The sequence below is a fragment of the Babylonia areolata genome, chromosome 22 (assembly GCF_041734735.1).
Source record: "Babylonia areolata isolate BAREFJ2019XMU chromosome 22, ASM4173473v1, whole genome shotgun sequence".
Classification (NCBI taxonomy): domain Eukaryota; kingdom Metazoa; phylum Mollusca; class Gastropoda; order Neogastropoda; family Buccinidae; genus Babylonia; species Babylonia areolata.
The window spans coordinates 15,859,224-15,871,980 of NC_134897.1; the positions used below are offsets into that span (position 1 = coordinate 15,859,224).

At 39.7% G+C, this 12,757-nt stretch overlaps 1 protein-coding gene across 1 annotated transcript; it reads right to left on the reverse strand.

Annotated features, from left to right (window-relative positions):
• Positions 1-1,054: 1,054 nt before the first annotated feature.
• On the reverse strand, positions 1,055-9,753 carry LOC143297373 (ATP synthase F(1) complex subunit alpha, mitochondrial-like). Its single transcript, XM_076609682.1, has 10 exons — positions 9,602-9,753; positions 7,645-7,720; positions 6,379-6,551; positions 5,578-5,751; positions 4,784-4,950; positions 3,953-4,101; positions 3,389-3,540; positions 2,807-3,139; positions 2,107-2,251; positions 1,055-1,587 (listed from the first exon to the last, which is right to left on the reverse strand). The coding sequence occupies exons 1-10, from the start codon at positions 9,659-9,661 to the stop codon at positions 1,355-1,357; spliced, it is 1,662 nt and encodes a 553-aa protein (XP_076465797.1). The 5' UTR covers positions 9,662-9,753; the 3' UTR covers positions 1,055-1,354.
• Between the last annotated feature and the right edge of the window lie 3,004 nt (positions 9,754-12,757).

Below are 12,757 nucleotides of genomic sequence, written 5' to 3' on the forward strand. Positions count from 1 at the left end.
GAAATACACACACAGCTGCGCCTACATGGTTGTTAAGTAACCCGTTTTGTTTTAATGGAAGCAGTTCCTTTTAATTTTTATTTGATAATCAAACTTAACATGAAACAAGTTTTTGTGTTTTTTATTTTTAATAATGCTTTTAACACTTGTGGAACAATGCACTTCTTGTGTTTCCTTATGAGTGCCCTAAATTAGTTCTGAGACGGTAGACATTGGATCTCCAGCATCTTGTCAGGTCTCAAAACAGTTTTAAGCATACAGTGATATTTGCTTGTGTACATTGTTCTGTGGTTCTTGTGGAATGCTTTTTCTTCAAGTGACACCTGTACATTGTGATTCATGTGGAGTGCTGGTAACTGCATGTGTTACAGTTTGGCTGAAAGATGGACCTTGGAATCTGAATGCTGAATCAATGCTGTTGAAGCCGTAATTTTAATACCTCCGACTTTTTAGCCATCATTTTCATGAAATGCACCATAAAAAAAAAAAACTTTTCTCAAAGTAATACTGTAAATATACAATAAAAGAAAACCTGACCAGCTGATTTTCTCAGGAAAAAAGCAGTTGACAGTAAGTTATATTTTTTGTCAATTCAAACTGCTGTCACTCTTTGTGCTTCATCTTTTACTTGCTTATTGGACATAAGACATTAATTATCCAGCCAGGGCTTTTCAATGTGGTGAAAAAAAAAGGGTTTTGCGACACAAAAGTTTTGGTTTCATGTGTGTGAAAATTATAAGCAAGTAAAGACAAATGCTGATGTTCGGTTTTTCTGTGTGTGTCACTATTGTGTGCATTAGTTCTTGTACACAAAGTTTCAGCCTTGATACATGCAAGCTCAGTGTGCTGGTAGATTGAGAATTCTTTCCTGTCGGGTTGCCATCAAATGTTAGCGGCAGTACACATTGTTGCAATATTAAGGTATCATTCAGTGCAATGGAAGCAACGTACAGTTTCAACCATGTCATTTTGAACAAGATCTGACGTATGAACTCTCATTAAGCAGGAATTAACAATACAAAAGCTTTGCTATAACAGAAAACAGAAGACTTAATTCACACGGTGCAGACACATTTTATTACCTAAAATGGTTCCACAAATTGTCATACAGAACCTAATATATTTAGTACAAACAAACATGTTTATCAACATGCACTCATGAAAGTAGAACAGCAAATCATTATTAATCTGCCAATCCACTCATCTTTTCCCCCACAAACTGTCAAGCACACCAAACTGATCACAAAAGATGGTCCAAACTACAGATGCCGAAATGGATTCTCCATGCTAAACTGTCTCTGTATCCCCATTTACTGTATACACCAGATTTGCTCAAGCTAGCTGCTCTATGTCTTTAAGCATTGTATCCTGACAGGAAAGATGTGACCACCTGTTTCAATTTATCTTCTGTGGTCTCGCTGATTTTCCCCTCTGTGGCAATGGTCTTCAGCATCTCTTGTTGAGAGGAGCGCAGGTGTTTGAGGAAATCAGCCTCAAAGCTCACGATCTTGGAGGGGTCCATCTTGTCAAGGTGTCCTCGCACACCAGCATAGATGACTGCAACTTGTTCTTCAATGGCCATGGGCACTGGAACAAGCAATGCACAGGATTTAACAGAATGAACGCTTCAGCAGCAGGGAAGATTATGATGGTGAGAAGCACCAACACTGGACCCAAAATATAATGGGAGAATAAATCAAAACAACAGCGAAACAAGCACCACACACACAAAACATAATGGAGAAAATCTGATTCAAAAGACAAAGCAAGAACACTTTAGAACAACAAAACTTTTCACCATTAATATTTAATCAACGGTCAAACTTTTTTTCCTTCTTTATTACAGAGGAAATGTGTTTCATTGAGTATGTTTTCCCTTTTATCACAGCAAGTGTATGAATCATAACTATGTCAATGTCTATAACACTACAATCAGACTGTATGAAACATAACTGTCAATGTCAAATCTACAGACTGGGTTGAGATTTTCACCACAAAGACATGACTACAAAACTTGATACCACCAAACATTACTAATGAAACTGCTTCAAAGACCAGCCAGCATCAACTTCCCCCAGTTGTGTAGCCCCTTGTAACAGGACTTACCATACTGTCCCTGCTTGAGGAGCTCAGTGAGACGCACACCACGGTTCAGCAGGTTCTGTGTGGCCTGGTCCAGGTCAGAGCCGAACTGGGCGAAAGCGGCCACCTCACGATACTGGGCCAACTCCAGCTTCATGGAACCAGCCACCTGGTGCAACACAAGCCAACATCAGTTTCACACTGTTCCCAGACTTCAGGTTGCCATATAAGGATCTTGTCAGAACTTCAAGGACCATTTCCTCAGTTTGTAAGGACCTTTGCCCACTGAAGACAAATGAAACTGATATCTTGCCAACTGAACACTGCCCATCATTAATGCTTACCTTTTGAAACTTTAATCAGCCAGTCCCTATATTCTTCATCTTTAAGCCAACTATCCTGAAACATTAACTTGCCTGGCATTTTTAATCACATGAGCTGACTTGAACAAGCACTAGTAATGGCGGATGCAGGTGCCACAACATAAATACTTATTACACATAATGATTGCTCTAAACACTCATCCCTGAAAAAATGTAATGTGTTATGAACCAATGAGAAGACATAACTATCCAACATAGTTGTGCAATGAAGGTGCAGTACATGCTATTAACCCTCAGATATAACAATGAACCATCATTCAGTCATGGCCCTAAATAAAGTTATTGGTGGTGGTGGGGGGCAGGGAAAAACCACCCCACAAATTGAGTTCCCCATCCCTCACCTGTTTCATAGCTCTGGTCTGGGCAGCAGATCCTACTCTGCTGACAGAGAGACCCACGTTGATGGCAGGGCGGATACCCTTGTAGAACAGCTCAGTTTCCAAGAAGATCTGTCCGTCTGTGATGGAGATCACGTTGGTGGGAATGTAGGCCGACACGTCACCAGCCTGGGTCTCGATGACGGGGAGAGCAGTGAGGGAGCCTCCGCCGTTGTCGTCGTTCATCTTAGCGGCACGCTCCAGCAGACGGGAGTGCAGGTAGAACACATCACCAGGGTAGGCCTCACGTCCAGGGGGACGACGCAGCAGCAGAGACATCTGGCGGTAAGCCACAGCCTGCACACATTCAAAACCCAACACTGTTAGCTTCAGGAGTCGCCATCACAGACACAACTTCGAACATTAAAAACACTGAAGAAAGTCCTGTTTGACAACTTATCTAAAAACTGTACAATATTGTGGTCATCTGATCAAATGAACATTCATTGTCAAAGAACAGACCACTGGGAGCATTTAAAACAAAAGCTTATCCTTTCTTGCATTTTCTGCAGCTCAATTCTCAGCCACACCTGAAAGACCTCTCACCTGCTTTGACAAGTCATCGTAGATGATGAGGGCGTGCATGCCGTTGTCTCTGAAGAACTCTCCCATAGCACAGCCAGAGTATGGGGCCAGGTACTGCAGAGGGGCGGCATCAGAGGCAGTGGCGCTCACCACGATGGTGTACTTCATGGCATCTGTTCATACACCAACAGTACAACTATGTTCAGAACAGCAACTAGACAGATTTGTGGTATCGGGTGACACCCCAGTTTGTTGGGCACACTGAATGGCTTTAATTTTTTTTCTTTTGACAATTGAGATCTGTAGTCATCAAATGCTGTGAAAATGCCCTTGTATGAGGGCAACCAACAACAGAGATTCATCACAGGAAATTTTCTTTTTCTTTTCTCTCTCTCTCTGTTTCTCCTTAGCTTAAGTTTGGGAATGTTTTTTTTTTTATTTTTTTTTTATAATGAATTATTAGAAAAATTCTCACAGGTCATGAATATGACATACAGATATATACATTAAAAGTTTTTGTAAGAAACAAAAAATAACACAAGAAAACCCAAACAAGCAAGCAAGACGACTGTCCAAGTGGCTAACCTGCGTCAGTGAGGCGCTTCACCAGCTGGGCCACAGTGGACCTCTTCTGTCCGATGGCCACGTAGATACAGTACAGCTTCTGCTTCTCATTGGAGCCTTCGTTGAAGCGCTTCTGGTTGATGATGGTGTCAATGGCCACGGCCGTTTTGCTGGGTACATAAACAACTTTCACTTGAGAATCAGAATTAAAACCAAATTGTCTTCTGGGTCCCTGTTTGTGCTGACATGCGAGTACCTTTGGTCCTGTTTGTGTGTACACTTACAGTGGAGTCTGAACGAACAAGTTAAATAGAGGAGAAATTGAGATTACGTGATATCAGTTCTGTGTTCGGCTAGTTACAGAAACACATTTTCAGGTAATTCATGCAAAAACAACAAGTGATCATCAAAATAAGAAACCTGTGCAATTCATCCAAGTATCCATGCAGAATTAAAAGAAAATCAGTTTAAAGTTATTGAACTTTAGGTTGAATCCACTGTCATATGCCATTTTCTATGCAAAGGAGTGATTAAATATTCCTCAGGTTACGTTCGTTTCTGTTGAATATTTCAACTGCCCATAATTTCCTGATAAATTTATTTTTGGTTCTTCACCTAATTTTTTTCCCCCAACTCAGTATAAGTTAACACTTTCATAAGCTCCCTGATTCAAAGCTGGGACTTGTCATGCACACATACTTAAACACCCCAGGGATTCATAGATGAGACATGACCCAAAGACATATTTTAAATGCCCCTGGATTAAAGGTTGAGACATATCCCAACAGACACAATTTAATTAAACGTCCCTGGAATTCAAAGCAGAGACCTGTCCTACACAAGGACACCCACCCTGTCTGTCTGTCACCGATGATCAGCTCACGCTGTCCACGTCCAATGGGCACCAGACTGTCCACAGCCTTGATGCCGGTCTGCATGGGCTCTTTCACAGAGGTACGGGGGATGATGCCAGGGGCTTTCACACCCACACGGCGCCTCTCAGGGGAGGTCACTGGGCCCTATACATTAACCACAACCACACTACTCACTACATGTCATACAACAGGACTGAAAACCAACTCATCTACTGAAAATAATATGTGTTAAAAATGTAAAAGTTTGAGCAGACTAGTGGGTAGAGTTAATCTGTCCTTCAGTATTTTTACAAAAAAATATCACTTCTTTAAATCAGGTTAGTTGTAAATACAAATTAACATATTGATTTCACAGATGAAGAATCTAACCACAGACATCTTTATTTATCTATTCATTTAAAATCATTAAAAAACAAACCAACCCAAAAACAACAACCAAAACCAAAAAAACACCAAAAAACAACAACAAAAACAAAAAAAAAAACCCAACCAACTTTATCTATAATACTGTGCATAAAAGAAGAGTTTGTGAAATCCGGTCTTCAACTGTCTAAAATTTTGCACAAAATGTTAATTCCATACACAAGACATCACTTTAAAATTCTATCTTCAACTGTCTTCAAGATTTAAGATTTGCTTCATAGGACTCTGATCTCTTCAACCTCCCACACCACCCAGCTGTTTTCTCTCTTCTCTCCAAGAAAAACAGTGAGAGAGAGGGAGGAAAAAAGCAAAAGAGTCAAATATTCATCTTCACCACTGACAAATTACCTTGCCGTCAATGGGGTTTCCCAAAGCGTCAACCACACGGCCCAGCATCTCAGAGCCCACAGGCACGTCCACGATGGCTCCAGTTCTCTTGACGATGTCGCCTTCCTTGATGAGCTTGTCGTTACCAAACACCACCACACCAACGTTGTCAGGCTCCAAGTTCAGAGCCATACCCTGCACACAAGCAACAAGCACTGTCATGTTTCAACTTCTGCCACAGAAGAGTGAGATGACCAAGTGAAATGCAGAACATGAACGCACTGTCAAAAAAAGGGAGAAAAACAGTATCAGCGCATAAAAGTAAAAGTTAAAATCTATGACTCAACTATGAACAAAAGCAAACAACAAATATATTTCAACAAGTACAAAATCTCAGAAACACAAGTTCACTATCAAAGATCTAATAATACATCTGCAGTACAAGTAATAACAGTGAAAATGACAAACCACAGTTACTTAAACCAGCCTACTAGATTTCCTGGCATGGAAACATATATCCCTTCAATAATGTGCCTGCAAAGCTTCGCTCACCCAGCATTCAGCTGACATTCAGTCTGTCAGTTCAATTCATAGATGCCTAAAATAGAAAAAAAAAATGAATTCTTGTTGCCCATCTTATGATGGTGTTATGGTGACGTCACACTGATGTACAAACTTGACGTCACACTGATGTACAAACAATAAAATCCCACAGACACACATTAACATAAATACATGACGCAGAAATACAAGAATGGTATATGTCAATGCGCTGCTTAAGACCCTGCATTTGAAGCAACATAATTCCCTGTTGCCCTTTACCTTCAGGCCACTGGAGAACTCCACCATCTCCTCAGCCTGGATGTTCTTCAGGCCATAGACACGGGCAATACCGTCACCAATGGACAGCACCCGCCCTGTCTCCTCCAGGTTGGCCTGTGGGGCCTGGCCCAGGATGCGGTCCTCCAGGATAGAAGACACCTCAGCACCGCCTGCTGTAAGTGGACAACACAAGACATTGTGTTTATTTCAGGAAACCCAATGGGGTACCATAATAAAAAAAAAAAAAAAAAAATGTTTGGCACTGTGTTCACAATCAGAATAGCCATCCCAACTAGTGGTTGTGATTTACATTTGATACGTTTAGAGAAAAACAACACAAACATCTGAAGGGAAAAAAAGCATATTTCAGATAACATGTAAAAGATTTAGTATTTATCAGGCTAAAAGTGAAAACAGGACGTTATCACATCGAGAATTTGTAATGAATTTGACTTGGGGAGATATTCTTAGTTATGAAACCTACAATTACAGTATTGTGCCCCTTTCTCTTCCCTAAAAAGTAAAATCAGATTTATGCAAACATGTTTATCAATTTCTGAGGCTAAAAGTTATACACCCACCATCAAATTCTGTCTGTCACACTTGTGTCAACAGCAAAACATTGGTTTCTGTCATTTATTTTCTAATCCTTTGCTAAAAAGGAAATTAAAAAACCGGCAGTAAAAATCACGTATCAACAGAAGGAACAACTCCAATCTATTGGGGTTTTTTTTCAAGCCAGAAACCAACCCCCAGACAAAAAAAAGGGGAAGTTCCAGAACAATAGAAATGAGTTATAAGAGGTTCATCAAAGACAGGCAGATTAGGAGGGGGTAAAGGAAGAGGGAATGGAAAAAGAGGTTTGTATTTAAGAAACTGAATCTTGCAGCCTAATTTTTAATCATTTAAAGAAATCAATATAATCATCTTTGATAGTCAACATTAATCTTCCAAGATTAGCTGCCAGTGAAATATGCTCTCAAATACCAGCAAAATAAAGGTGAAAACTGAAATGCAATGAATATTTACTTGAGGTCCAATAAATTTGATAAACTGGATTCAGTATTTATGTATATTGTAGATTGAGTAATTCTAACATTGAGTACACTTCGCAAATATCAAGTGAACAAGTCTAGCATCTACAAACCCTGAAAATAATACTGCTGTCTAAGCATTGTCCATAAAGAGGCCTTCTGGTGGTACTTACCAAAAAAATGACATGAAAGTACAGCTAAAGAATAATGGCAAGGATTTTTTTGTACATACCTGCAGCATATGACTGCTGTGATGTCTGTAGATTTCTAACTGCAACAAAGCCGGCTCCAAAAGCATTTTTGCAGATCTGGAACAACAACAACAACAAAAAAAAAGATAGGATTTTTTCCCATGATAAATGACAGATACATCGTAACGACATAAGTCTGAAACTTCACATATTCTTTTCACCTCTCATATCAAAATAGGTTTATTTCAAGACACACACTGCATGTGTGCACTAATAAGGGGAGCCAAGTAAAAATTAATTCATAATGACTACCAAGTTAAACCGATCTCTCAAAGAAGGCTACCCACTTGCGTAGCTTTCATCGGCGATCCGGCCAGCTTCTTCAGCGCAACTGCTGGGCAGAGAACTAGCAGCTGTATGCATCGCCGTGGGCGAACTCATGACAATGCGACTTCAGGGGCAGTCCTTTGAGCTAGCAAATTGTTATGATCAACCCATTATATACATGTTATCTGCCTGAACTTTCCTGTGTCACTACCAGTCATTTTTTCAAGGTCAGAAGACCCCAAGGGAAAAGGAAAGCTTTCACTACAGCATCTTACTGTGTGGTTCTCAACTCATTTTTCTTTTTATCTTGTTATCATTCCATTCAAATGGCATTTTTTAAACAATATTTCTGCAACCCCCCACCCCCCCTTCATGAATCTCAATGTGTATACACAATCCCAACACCAATACTTAGGGTAGTATGAGATTTATAAGGCTTGGTTGGAAGTGGACTTGGATAAGGTAAACTCTCACTAATCCCATAGACCCAGATGCATGGACAGCTCTTGTGTGATGACCTTGAGTTGATTAAGTATACTATACAGCTACCATGCACAAACCATGAGTAAATGGTTCCACTGCATTCAATCTCCAGAAGAAAAAGCAATGGCAGCAAATCAAGATAGAAAATCAGCAGTGCCAAGTTAAACAGATGGATTGCATGTGGCAACATCCTTCTGGCAACTCCTACAACTTTCTTTCTGCTAATTCCGTTCTCCTCTGAATTTCACAAGCTACTGGGATGGCATGAGGTATACAGCAATGTAATTCTTACATCTTTTTGCTGTCAACAACCTGATGCTGTTTGACCAATGACCTTAGCCTTGAGGTCATGTGGCCCCTGATTGTTTCCCACTAATTAGTAATCTGATGCTGTGTACCTGAAAAACTCACTAGGCTTTGTGAGAAACTAGAAGACAAATACTGAGCATTGCCATATAGGACAGCATTTATGGCTATCTTATGTATTTTTAGTTAAAAGTTAATTCCATCTTAATTTTATTTAGTTTCCCCCCCCCTGTTTCATACTTAATTTAGCACTGTAATTTGCTCATGTTTTTAATTATCAGTATTTAAAAAAAAAGAACTTTCATATACTGAAATCACTAGAATCAGCACAGACACAAACACAAGTTTGGAAATGAAACAAGTTTATATTGTGTCTGGTATATCTCGAGACTCATCTCTTACATGCGACCCGGTATATTTGTTCAATACATCTTAAAGCTCATGCTGCGATCTGTGACAAGTGCATAGTTTGCTGACTAACAAAAATACTAAATGAACGACGAAATCAAGTTTACTTGAATCTCACACTGCTCGGTCTAGTGTCCGAACTTCGCCTTGTCCAAGGTCAATCAATCACTGTCGCCAAGGAACACAACTTTAATAAAAGACGATAAAGAAAAACTGATTTTACAAAAATAAATATGCAATGCAGATGTCACAAGATCTATTTTTAATAAAAGTATAAGCAAATACTAAAAAAATTAAAACCCAACTTGCATTCACCTCGATGACCTATGCAACTATCTTATTCTTTCTTCTGCTTGCTAGCAGACAGCACACGTTGAGCACCCGGCGACAGCGGACCGCCCAATTTTCGCTTTGAACAAAAATCCGTAAGATTACGGCTGACACACAGGTGTAAAAGTTGAACAAAACAATTACCTGAGGAGCTGCTCTTGGCAGCTGTCTGGCCAAAGTAGAAGCCAATCGTGCGGTCAGCATTTTGTGTCGATCTCCTGCCTGAGCAAACCCAATATGGCAGTCAGAGGATACGAAAGGGCAAGTGTGAGATCACGCGGCCGCGATACTCTCGTGAAGTGCACGCAGATTTTCTCACAGGGCTTGCAGTTACGACTTCTCTAGAAAAGTTTATTTCGAATGAATTTAACGACAGATATGCATATAAGATAATAATTCTACGTATTACTATATTTCCCCCCCAAAAAAGCACCACTCTCGTTGGGTCAATATAATTATGACGAAAACTGAGGTCAGGGGTCACAGCTCCTGGCGAGTTCCCCGCGCGGTTTCCTCATTCCGGCGTGGGCGTGCCAATTCTTGAATGAGTTCTGCTACAAAAATGATGAAAAATATAATAACAGTATTTTAGAGCGTTCTTGTTTGTGTGTGCTCATTTGAGCTTGGGGTGCCTTCAAAACATGCAGAACATTGTACAGATGCAAGCGCATGCAGCAGTCAATAACATGTAGAACACCAACGTGCACACACACGCACGCGAACATACACACAATCCTTCCCCGTACCGATTGACTGAATTGAAGCTGTCTGCTGTCTTGAGTTATGAAGCAAAATTTACAGCACTTACGTAATGCTTAAAAAAAATCGTCAGGATTTCGTTTCCAGTGAGAGTAACCTCATCCTCACATGAAGCACGAAACCGCTTTTAAGGAACTCCCCCTTGGAATAAAAACATTTTCTAATCCTATTCACTTTTCTTGGTGCCTTCATCTGCGGGTACCAGGTCAACATTGGCAGTATGTACTTTATACTGTTAAAAGCAGATGTCGTGTAGTGTATATAGATACAGGCTGCACACTTTGACACCTTGAAACTGAAACTGTCTACATTGAATCATTAATTTTTGTTCACGACTCATCGGCGCCTGTCAACTTCAAACTTTGAAATGTTCTTTATATATATATATATATATATATATATATATATATATATATACATAGAAAGAGAGAGAGAGAGAGATGTGTATGTGTGTGTGTGTGATTTATTATTATTATTTTTTTAATGAAGCACCAGCTAGGCTATGCTTTGGGGAGAGCAGGTTGTCTCATTTATACCAGAAACGGGTATACATGACAGCAGTTCCACTAGGAACAGCTCATTTTTATTTATGCAATTTAATTATGACTTTTTGTTGTTATTGTATATTTATTTTTATGTCAGACTGAACATACACAGAAGAGAAACTATTTTTGTGCAACACATTGTGTCATGATATACATGTATGTCAGATTGGATATAATCAGAAGAACTATAAAGTTTAACACTTTGTTCATACCCATCATGTGACACTACACATTGATGTAATCTTCAATATTAAGTTTCTCCACTCAAGGTGACAGTCTATTGATGAGCTCATATTATCATGTAGTATACATGTCAACTGACAGTGACACTTGACTTTGTCAATAGGTAGCAGATATTCAGAACTGGCATCTTATTTTTTATATGTTTTACTCTACACCCACCTTCACACAGACACACTGAAAAATTAACATGGTAGAATGAATATCTTTTGTGGCAAGAGAATTTTATTTGTATTAATGTCAGCAGTTTGATTTAATGCATTTAGCATCTGCATAGTTTCTCACTCCTGCCTCAGAATGGCTGTGTAAACTCCAGAAAACTGTAGGCTAGGTCTTGCAGAACAAAAATGTTTCAAGAATGAACTTACTTATTCTCTTCCAGCATAGACAAATGATGCATCTGTGTGTGTGTGTGTGTTTAAACAGCAACTTCAAATCATTGGTAATTCAAGTTATTGATCGTATGAGTGTTAAAACATGTATTTTCTTTAGTAATACTGTTTGATGACCATCCACAGGATGGTATTGTTGCTGAGAACTTAGGTCTTTATGTAGGCATACAGTTTTCAGAGGTACTGATATTCATTTACAGCTTTTGTGTGTTTGTGTGTCCATGTGTATGCTTTGATCTGTGATCGTGTCTCTGAATGTGAATAGTCACATTTTCTTTAAAACAACATAGGAATGTATGTGTATGTTTATTGCTGAGCATGTGTACACACACACACAAACACGTATACAGATGTATGTGAGCATATGAATGCTTAGTTCTTACGTAAATACCTGAATGCATGCATACAATTTATTTGTATTCATTTTCCTGCACACACGTGGAGGAAGGTGGCAGAATGGTTCAGACGCTCAGCTGCCAATACAGAGAGTCCGTGAGGGTGTGGGTTCGAATCCCGCTCTCGCCCTTTCTCCTAAGTTTGACTGGAAAATCAAACTGAGCGTCTAGTCTTTCGGATGAGACGATAAACCGAGGTCCTGTGTGCAGCACGCACTTGGCGCACTGAAAAAGAACCCATGGCAACGAGAGTGTTGTCCTCTGGCGAAATTACGCAAAATGAAATCCACTTTCATAGGTACACAAATATGTAAGCATGCACTCAAGGCCTGACTAAGCGCGTTGGGTTATGCTGCTGGTCAGGCACCTGCTCAACAGATGTGGTGTAGCGTGTATGGATTTGTCCGAACGCAGTGACGCCTCCTTGAGAAAGTGAAACTGAAACTGAAACTTCCTGCACACATGTGTCGCTTCATGCGTGAGCAGAAGTGAGGGGATCTATTATATTATCATAAAGCAAAAATATTTACATTTTTCAAAGATAGCTGAAAAACTTTTACTTTTTGCAGTACATACCAAAAATGTTTTACTCTCAAAAAGCATCGTCTGATTCATATTCTACCAGCAAGAAGACCGAGAGGACCAATATCTGATTTGCAATAGGCCTTCTTTTTTAAGAACCATATTCCAAGAAGTGGAGCAGTTTTTGGAGCTTTAGCGAAGTAAGGACTTGGAGCATGTTTGCAAGTCAGATTTCTTGGATCAGAGTATGCTAGTCCTTTGAAACAAAAAGCTAGACATAGAAGCCTGCTAATAAAACCCACAATGAGTAACCAGTAACTTTCAGATTCTCATGTTACTATCTTTCCCTTCCCTGTTAGCAGTTCTCTTTCAACGGCAGAGTTATCACCTTGTTGACAGTGGCTGTGTGATGAATGAAGATGAACATGTGAAGGGTTTATCATAATC